At 25.7% G+C, this 9653-nt stretch overlaps 1 protein-coding gene across 2 annotated transcripts; it reads right to left on the bottom strand.

The window, feature by feature from the left end:
• Window positions 1-840: 840 nt before the first annotated feature.
• LOC145835892 (COMM domain-containing protein 7-like) lies at window positions 841-6843 on the bottom strand. 2 transcript variants are annotated; one of them, XM_082943643.1, is made up of 4 exons: window positions 6729-6843; window positions 5524-5680; window positions 3902-4149; window positions 841-1985 (listed from the first exon to the last, which is right to left on the bottom strand). In XM_082943643.1, the coding sequence occupies exons 1-4, from the start codon at window positions 6822-6824 to the stop codon at window positions 1860-1862; spliced, it is 627 nt and encodes a 208-aa protein (XP_082799769.1). In that variant the 5' UTR covers window positions 6825-6843; the 3' UTR covers window positions 841-1859. The 2 variants fall into 2 exon arrangements, with proteins under 2 accessions (XP_082799769.1, XP_082799770.1); XM_082943644.1 differs by having other exon boundaries at window positions 3902-4146.
• Between the last annotated feature and the right edge of the window lie 2810 nt (window positions 6844-9653).

Genomic DNA, 9653 nt, shown 5'->3' with positions numbered 1-9653 from the left:
AGCTTATGGCCCACTTTGTGCATCCCTGATTTGAACATTTAATTCTTAGTTTTGTAAAAGTTAAGTAATAAGAGGACTAAAGTATTGAGATAGCTGAAAATTTACATTGTTTTTAGCAACCTCAAGGTATAAGGTAAGAAATATGAAGATTTTTGCAAAAATCATTTTCTAAAACACAACAAGTATACCTAAATAAGTATAAAACATAAACACTATATATAATAGTAATATTGCTCCACTAATTTTGTTTATAACAGACTATAAAATACATTAAATCATTTAATGTTATTAAATCAACCTTTTCAAAATTAACATTTAAGTTTTACATAATATATTAAGTATACCAATAGACTTACACCGAAATAGAAAAACTTAGTGATTTGGTTTAAATCTACAGTTTTTAATTTTCTGTTTACAAATTTGTTTAAATAAAGATTTTATACTAAAAACTTTATACTGTTTTCGATTTTCATTGGTAATATTGTATTTTTAAAAAATTAACAAACTTATAAACAGTATTTTTTTTTTTAATTGCTACTTTTATATCAAATAATCACTATATTTATTTTTCATTTGTATGTTATAATAAATTGACTTATTGAAATTTATAAAATTAAGTAAATAAACATATTCGTAAACAATGTTTACAAAACAATTAAATACTATACTATTGTATCATATCATTTGTCTTCCAATTATGTGTAGTCAGTTTCAACATAAAATTACAAAGTTCTAAACCTTTTCAAGTAAATTACGTTTTAAATCAAAAAGAAATAATTTTGCGAAGTTTATGAGAGAAAATAGTAGCTTAAAAACAATATACAAAGACGTGGAAAAAAAAACTTGTAAAAATTAAAATGATTGCACAAAAACAAAGTCAGCTAAAAAAAAATATACATAAAATAATTGATGAAATAAAAAACTAGTTGTTAAGTTTAGAAGCAAATAAAATAAAACATTAAAAGAATAAAAGTATATAAATTAAAATAAAAGATTTTAAATAAGAAAGAAAAATATTTTAAAGTATGTTTTTAAGTAAATCAAATTATTAAGTCATTAAAAAAATACAAAAAAGCTAAAAAATAGCCCTTAAATAGCTTTCTAATGAAACAATAACCAAAACACTTTAGTTGCAAAGCTTACGTCCTTTATTTAAAACATTTTCAATGCAAAAATACGGCTTTCTTTTGTTAAGAATGTTAAAAAAATTATTTTAAGGCCAAAGAGGATACCAATTTTTTTTTGACATTATAATTTAAAGTAGTAATTGTTGGTATATATAGACTATAAACAAATTAGGAACAATAATGTTTGAAAAAAATTAGTTTTGTGAAAATATTTTTTATAATTTGAAGAACTTTATCTTCCCCTTTTATTTTTCAAAAAAAAAATCTTTACATACATGAATATATCTCTTAAGTATTTTAACATAATTCTAATCTAGAACTAAAGACTTAAAAGTAAGAAATTTTGCGACAAATTTAAAAATATATTCTTAAGATAGAGCAGTTTTACAAGTGAAATTTTTAATATTTACTTCTCTATTACTCTACTTAAACCTTGCTCAAGAAACTTTTAAACAGTTTAACTTATATATTTTTGAAAATTTCTTTAACAGTTCTGTTACCTCAAAGCTAGTTTTAATTATGCCAAGCTTTAAAGTTTATCTGCGATTAAAATTTACAAATAAGATCAAATTTGCACAAAATGTGAACCGAATATGGCCTTTTTTTTCCACTATTTAATCCTCAATTTGACCAATAAAAATGATGCTTTAGTATAATTTAGTTTAAAATTTAAAACTTTTATAGTTCTCAAAAGGGAAGAAATAAAATGTTAAGATTATATCAGAAAAATAACTAAGCGTTGGAATCAAGCTCTAGTTTTGCTTTTTCCATTTGATGCATAAAATCGTAGAATTGGTGTAAGGTCATTTCGAAAAGAACACTCTCTGTTGTTAGGCCTTTTGAAAGGATCATTTTGATCTGAAAAAACATTAATTTAATACAAATAAATACTTGATACTATAAATTTGAACATCAATTCAAAAAGAATACTCTATGTGGTTAGATATTTTGATAGGATAATTTTGATCTATAAAAAACATTAATTTATTATTGTAAATTTTTAAGCTATTTAAAAAATAATATTTTCTGTATTAAGGCCTTTTAATAGGATAATTTTTAACTAAAAATTGTTAACAAATTGTGTTTTAATTAAGGCCATAGGGGGGGTCCACTATGTTTTTTACAACTTGATCTTATTTTGTAGAATTTAATCTGAGCTATCAGACACTTTTAACCGCTTAAAAAAACTCAAAGTAATTTTTGAGATATAAGCGATCAAAGAAAGGGCGTTAAACAGGTTCTATATGGAAGGCGAAAACTAAAAATGCGAAAAAAGACTATTTCACTAAAAATCTATCTCCTCCTTCATTTTTTGAGTAATCTTTCTCAAATTTTTACAGAATGTGTATCATTAAACTTTAAAGAGATCTATTGTAGGAATTTTTTTAATTTTGAGTAAAAAAAAAATTATTGTCAAAAAACTACCCTTTTTTTTAGTTTTTTGAGGATAAAATTTTTATTTTTTAAAATTTCAAAAATTCCAACAGTAGGATTCTTCAAAATATTAAAAGGAACATTTCCTGAAAATTTGAAGTCTCTAGGTCAAAAAATGAAGGAGGAGATAGGTTTTTAGTGAATTTTAAAATTTCCGAGAAAATTGACCCTGAAAAATTTGCGGTCCATACGTTTATACTGGAAAATTTTTACAAAAAGTTAAATATCTCAAAAGTTAAATGATATTTTTGAATTCTATAAAAACTGGCTTATAGTTTGTACTTTAAGCTTTCATATAAAAGCCAAAGTTAATTTTAGTAAAAAAAAATGTTGGACCCCCCCCTATGGCCTTAAAAACAAACTTGAGTGAAACAATTTCCTATTCAACAAACTTCTTTATTTAACAACTAATTTTATTTAACAACTAACCTATTTAACAACTAATAATCTATATAAACAATAAAAATAAGGTTAAAGTCATCAAAAAAAAAATTCATATAAACATATGTCAAAAAAAAAGTTCATTGAAAAATTTCTAACTTGGTGATTTTCAATTTTGAATATCTAATGTCGGGAAAAACTAAATAACAAGCAAAATGAAACAACAACATTAAATTAACACATAAAAAAACGATTTGAACGAAATATCACACTATGTGAATTTTTAATATGTAATCAGGGTTGCCACTCGTTTTTTAAAAACTTTTTCTAGGTTTTCTAAATTTCTTCCAGGTTTTTTAAAGCACACAATTTTGGGTCTATTTTTAGTTTAAGTTTAAGGTAAGAAACAGTGTTACAAAATATAAAAACATTGAAAAGATACTGTAAAGCTACTTTAAATACCTTTTTAATAAAAAAAAAATTTAATGATGACAAATTTTTTTTATCTATATGGTAGATTTTTTGAGTCAAATCGAAATTTTTCTACTGAACATGTGAAAATTGTTAACATTCCAAATATTCCCAGGTTTTTCCAGGTTATTTTTGCCTAAATTGTCTAATTCCAGATTTTTCTAGGATTCCAGGTAAAGTAGCAACCGTGTGTAATACAAAAATATTATATTGAAATAAAAACTACCTTAGACACAGTTCAAATAACAAAAAACTTTAACCAAATTAGGTTGAAACAATTTCCATCTCAGAAATTAATTATAAGAATAATTAATATCTGGCAAAACTAAACAAAAGTATGGTTGTAAACACCAAAATATTTTTTTTTAATAAATACATGTAAAAATAAAACAAACTTCAATAAAACAACTACCAACTTGGTAAATTTCAATATAAAAGAGATTAATATTCAGTATAAATAGAAATATAATTTAGTATAACAAACAAACTTGAATGAAACAATTTCCAACTCGGTTAATTTCACTGTTGCTACTCGTCACCGCGAACTTCCACTCCAAGTTGACCAGCCTCTTCGCCAACAAGCTTGCATCGAGGACTTTCCCTTCTTCGGGTGCTTCCCCGCCACCCACACTCTTTCCCCACATCCGGGTCAGCTTGGACGCCTTGCCGGGATCCTGCTGGAGTTTTTGCAGGTCGCCGAACAGTTGGCCCGGTGTGAGGCGCCGTCTAGTGGCTTCTGGTTGAAATATTTTGGTGAAATATATTGTGTTTAAAAGCGTATAAAAATAAAAAAAACATACGTTTACCTTATTGCGTATAAAAGTTTAAATTAAAAATTCTTGCTTAGAAGTTTTATTTAATTTTATTAGAGGAAGATGAAAGGTAAAAAAAAATATAAAAATGTAATATATCGTATGAAAGTTTAAACACATAGTACAGTTAGACTAAAAAATTATAGTATGTACCATCTACAAATATTTAAATGTTTTTCAAATAAAATAAATTGATGATGACAAAAATTCTATCCATATGATAGATTTATTGTATCAAATCAAAATTTTACTACTTAACATGTAAAAGTTGTTTAAAGTTTGGAACTTTTTGGTATTTTTTGTTCAAAATTCCAGTTTTTTTTTCAAATTCCAAGTTTTCCAGGATTACAGGTTTTTTGGCAAACCTGATTTAAGTTTATGGAACGCAAGAATATCCTGTAAAAAAATGGTCTAAGCACCTAGAGTACAAAAAGACCTCACAGTCATTGAAATGTTTAAGAATAAGGAAATAGTGGGGGTCCAATATTTGTTACACAATAATTAACATTGGCTCGTATTTGACAGCCTAATTTAAAGTATATACTATTGAAGAAAAACAATTTGGGTTTTAGTACTTCGTTAGTAATGAAATTTTTAAATGTTAAGAAGTACAAATATAAACACATATATCTAGTATAAACATTGATATATAACAAAATGAGCTATAGTTCAATAATTCTACAACTATAAAATACTTTCTAAGAACAAAAAAAACTTAATTAATTTTTTAGATATTAACAGTTCTGTTCTATTAACTTTCTGATACAATGATATAAAAATCATGGGCAGTTTTCTCTACGTTTTAAAAATATTACTAAAAATCTATCTTATTAATTTTTAAGGTATTTTACTATAAAATTATGGGAAATATTATTTTTATTATAACAAACAACTTATAGGTAGCAGATTTATTTTTAGAAATTATCAAAAAATTGTTGACCAAAAAAAAAATTGTTTATAGTTATAATTAAAAAAAAAAACTTGTTTTTTACAGGTTGTTTAAAGTTTAAAAAGAGTAGACTGAGAAAATTTTAAAACAGTTGCTCAAAAACTATAGGAGGAAACAAGTTTTTAATGAAATACTTTTTTGTCCTGAAGATTAGCGGCTTCAAAATAATTTTTGATTTTTAAATTGTTTTGAATTATTAAAAACTGTAAAAACTAACTGGTAGCTTTGTTTTTTATCTAAAAATAAGACAACCCCCATGGCTCCTGAGTACAAATAGAAGAAAAATACAAATAGAACAAAATTATTGGAACTCCAATTTTAAAAGCCTTTATATAATTAACTTTCTTACCTTTTACGATAATTAGTATGGTTTTAATCATCTCTTTAACAGGATTCAGCTTAATGCTGTGTTTTGAAGTGAAAGCCTCAACTTTCCTGTTAAACTCATCGGCACTGACTGGCTTGCTCAGGAAACCAAACACTGTTTCCAATAGTTGCTGGTATTGCTGGATAAATACATATATTAGTATTTTGTTTTACCTCATAAAAATGTTCGCTTACAAAATTAAGGCCGTAGTCCTAAACTTCCAAGATTTTTTTACAAAAAAACTGGCATAGGCCCTTATATGAAAATTAAATTATATTCTTTAATTAATTAATCAAAACATAAAAAAGTGCCTAACCCCCTATAGACTCAAGCTTGTGTACTATTAAAGTTTTAAGATTAAATTAAAGGCATAAAGGGGGGTTGAAACTTTTTGTTCACAATTTGATCTTATTCAATACAGTTTTTACTAAGCTACAAGATTCTTTTCACAAGTTCAAAAATCTCAAAATAATTTTTGAGATATAGCCGGTCAAATTCGGAGGCAACAATAGGTTCCTTATGGGAAGCGCAAATAAAAAAAAACGGCAATATAGACTATTTTATTAAAAATCTATCTTCTCCTGCATTTTTTGAGATAACTACCTCAAAATTTCAGGAAGTGTTCTTTATAGTGTTATAATTTTTTTTTTAATTTTGTTCAGACAGAATTTTCTAAATATTGCAAGGAGCATTTCTTGAAAATTTTAGGTAGTTATCTCAAAAAACGTAGGATAGATAAATTTTTAGTGATTTCTAACTATTTGCTGTTTTAGTTTGCAACTACCATAAGGAACCTATTGTTGCATCTGACTTTGACCAGTTATATCTCAAAAATTATTTAGAATTTTTGAAACTTGTAAAAAACATTTTGTAGCTTGGTAAAAACATTATAAAATAAGATCAAATTGTGAAAAAAGTGTTTCATCACCTCCATGCCCTTAAACGATTGAAAAAGCTAGTTTTATCTATGCTATAATTATGCAAAAAAAATTGTGACTTTTTCTAAAATATGTTTTAAAATGTGATTATAGTTTATTTAACTCTACACATTTGAATTAATATAAGCTAATTTAATACAAATGCTGAAAGAAAATTAAAGAAGAACTTTGCTTAGTTTTAATGTAGAAAAAAATAAAATCTAATTTTTGCATAAATTTTAAATTTTAATATGTATAACATGTCAAAACCTCTTCAGAAAGTCTGTTGGTCAATTGCAAATTTTCATAGAAAGACTGAGGTGGCTGTTCTTTGCAGAAATGAAAATCTTCGCTTAACTCTTTCATTTTTAATTACTACTTAACTGGAAATGTATATATCATCAAATATAAATTTTGAGTAAGTTTAAAGCTATACTCACAAACACTAACAGTGACTATTATATCAAAGCTTTTGTTATTTACTATCTATATATAAGACAAAAATATTAAAATTATAAATGTGTCAAATCTGTACAAATTTTTTATATATAAACAAGTGTTATTTTGAGTAAACTTTTTTTAAAGTTAAAATAAACTATCAAAAATATATTTCCCATCAAGTTTTATAAAGTAAAGTAACCTAAAGCTTCACAAAACATCTTATTGAAATACAACTAGAATACTATAATTAAAATTTTCAAAACATAAAATCAGTAATAGTAAAAGTATTAATAAAAAGTAAAATTAAAACAGCAAAATCTAGAGAAATTCAGTTTAATGTAAATTCTGTATGTTACTGTATTACTTCAAAATACAAAAATTTCAATTGCTATTCAAGTATTAAAATTAAAACAACTATAATGGAAAAATACATATTAAAAATGTGTTTTTAAAGACTTAGCAGCTTTGAAACACAAAATTGTAAATTTACAATGAAAATTAATCATTAATTTTAATCAGTGTGGCCACTGATTTTTTAGCAATTTCTTCCAGGTACTAAAAGTACAAATTTTTTCAATTTTTTCAATCAAATTAAATATAATGTAGGAAAATGTATTTAATAGTATAAAAAAGTACTACTAATATATTGTAATAGTACTTTAAATCTGTTATTTCTAAGGATTTTTTATTGTGTATATATTTTTCTTATATAATCTAAATTTTATCATTTTAAAGATTTAGGGAATACTTGGGTGATGTTTGCTGGACATTTTTAAGCATATGTTTTGGATGTGTTTTGGCTTCATTAAAAATAATTTCAAAAAAGTTAATATAAAATTCAAAAAAAAAGTTTACACCCCAAAAATTACTTTTTTATAATAATTTTAATAATAATAATAATTATATAACTTATATATGTCCTTGACTTGTAGTTTGTATATATTTAATAAAAGCTTACAACTACATGCATACCACCAAAGACATTTCAACTGCTTTAGATATATTATGACGTCATAATCACATAAAACATGCAAACTTTGTCTGTAAAATGGTACTTTTTTCTAATATAAAAATCAAACTCTTCTGCTGTTTTTACTTTTAGTTTCTTTGATTTTGAATGTCAATTGTGTTGAGTTAGTCAACCAGAAAGATATTACTAATGTTATGTCATTTCAATTGCAAAGTAATTGTTTTGCAATTTATTTGAATGCTTATAAATGAAACACATCTTTGCAACCAGCATGAGTAAGTCGCCAAACTACTGCTTGACTCTAAATTTCTAGTCACTGAACTTAGAGCACTTTCTTACTTTACTCACAATGTAACACTCCCATTTTTACACTTTATTTTTATTGAGGTTAGCTCTCAACTAGACCTTCTCAAACTATTTCCTAGTTGTATATCTTAGCAATGAATAATAAACACTTTGGATAAATATTTTGGTACATTATCCACATAGCCATCCAACTTTTTAAAGCTAACTTTTGATATGAGTTACAAAATTTTTAACAAGGTGTGTCTCCATGCCGCCCAAGTTTTCCAAACAAATAGAGAACTTGGAAAGTTACATTTATCAAATCCACCACGTGCTACTGAGCTCAACTTATTAACTAATGAAGACTACCAACCAATAATTTAAAATCTAAAAGGCACCTTGCTGGATTTGGAAAGAGCAGTAGTAGCAAAGTTTAGGAACCAACGCATCAAAAGGGATAATAAATGACTGTACATTACTTATACCTGATTATTTTCAAACTAAAAATGAAAGTTTTAATAAAGTTGTTGAATTTCTGAATGAGATAAAGCAAATGTGGGTAGCAGAAGAAAAAATTCATACAGATAAAGAAAAAAATTAAAAAAGGAAGAAAAGAGATCAATACATGCAGAAGCGTCTCAAACTAGGTAAAAGTTAGGGTTTGCCTGTAGTGATTGTGGAAGAACTGCACTCCATTTTAGAATCTCATCCTGGTCAAAGTGAAGTTATTGTCTGTAATGAGTTAATTTACAATTTACTTTAGTGAGTTACAGAAATTTGAAGTGAAAACTCCAGAACTTTTTTAAGTAAAAGGTAATACCCATGAGGAAAGACTTGTCCCAATAAACAAAAATAAAAAATTAAGATTTTGTGGTTGGGCATTGTTATGCCACAATAGTGAAGGGTCATCAGACACATGGTATATTGCTACCTGTGAAGGTAAAAAAGATGATGGGCCTTACAAAATGAACAACCTCATGAGAGTTCAAGATGGAAGAAGTTCAAAGTGGAAATACCCATTTAAATGTGATTTAAAAAACTTGCATTTAGAATCTGTTCTTAATTGTAAAATTGATGGGGAATGGAATGTTTCTAATGAAAGACCAATAACTTTTTTACTGAGAGATCATATCCAAATAGAATTATTAGTACAACTAATGTCTTTTAAAGATACGTGAATGATAGTTTTTTGTATCTTTATGTGTGTTAAGTTTAATTAATTATATCAAAGTTAGATTTTATCAATCATGTGACAGTTATTTTATACTAGTTTTTTTTAAAAGTCTCATTAACTTAGAGTAATGTTAATGGCATAGGAGAGGTAAACCAAAACTCTACCCCTTGCAACGATAAACGTTTTCTGGGGAAAAGTGAGTGTGTTACATCATATGTAATTTTACCTGCCCCATTATTATTTAACTTTAACTATCCAAAAATGAAATAAACAAAAAACTATCTTTTAAACAAATAAAAAACCCTTGGTGACACGTCATTTGGAG

This window comes from Thalia democratica, chromosome 5 (genome assembly GCF_965202585.1).
Source record: "Thalia democratica chromosome 5, ktThaDemo2.hap1.1, whole genome shotgun sequence".
Classification (NCBI taxonomy): Eukaryota; Metazoa; Chordata; class Thaliacea; order Salpida; family Salpidae; genus Thalia; species Thalia democratica.
The sequence above is the reverse complement of the archived record's forward strand: the minus strand, read 5'-3'. Positions and strand labels throughout refer to the sequence as shown.

What these genes read in the sequence shown, in the direction of transcription:
- LOC145835892 (XM_082943643.1), bottom strand. Translation starts at nt 6,824, where the DNA reads ATGAAAGAGTTAAGCGAAGATTTTCATTTCTGCAAAGAACAGCCACCT. An exon ending in CCAACAGACTTTCTGAAGAG is followed by an intron (nt 5,681 to 6,728) that starts GTTTTGACATGT and finishes GTATTTATCCAG; the next exon opens with CAATACCAGCAACTATTGGA. An exon ending in TTGGAAATTGTTTCATTCAA is followed by an intron (nt 1,986 to 3,901) that starts GTTTGTTTGTTA and finishes ATGTTTTTTCAG; the next exon opens with ATCAAAATGATCCTTTCAAA.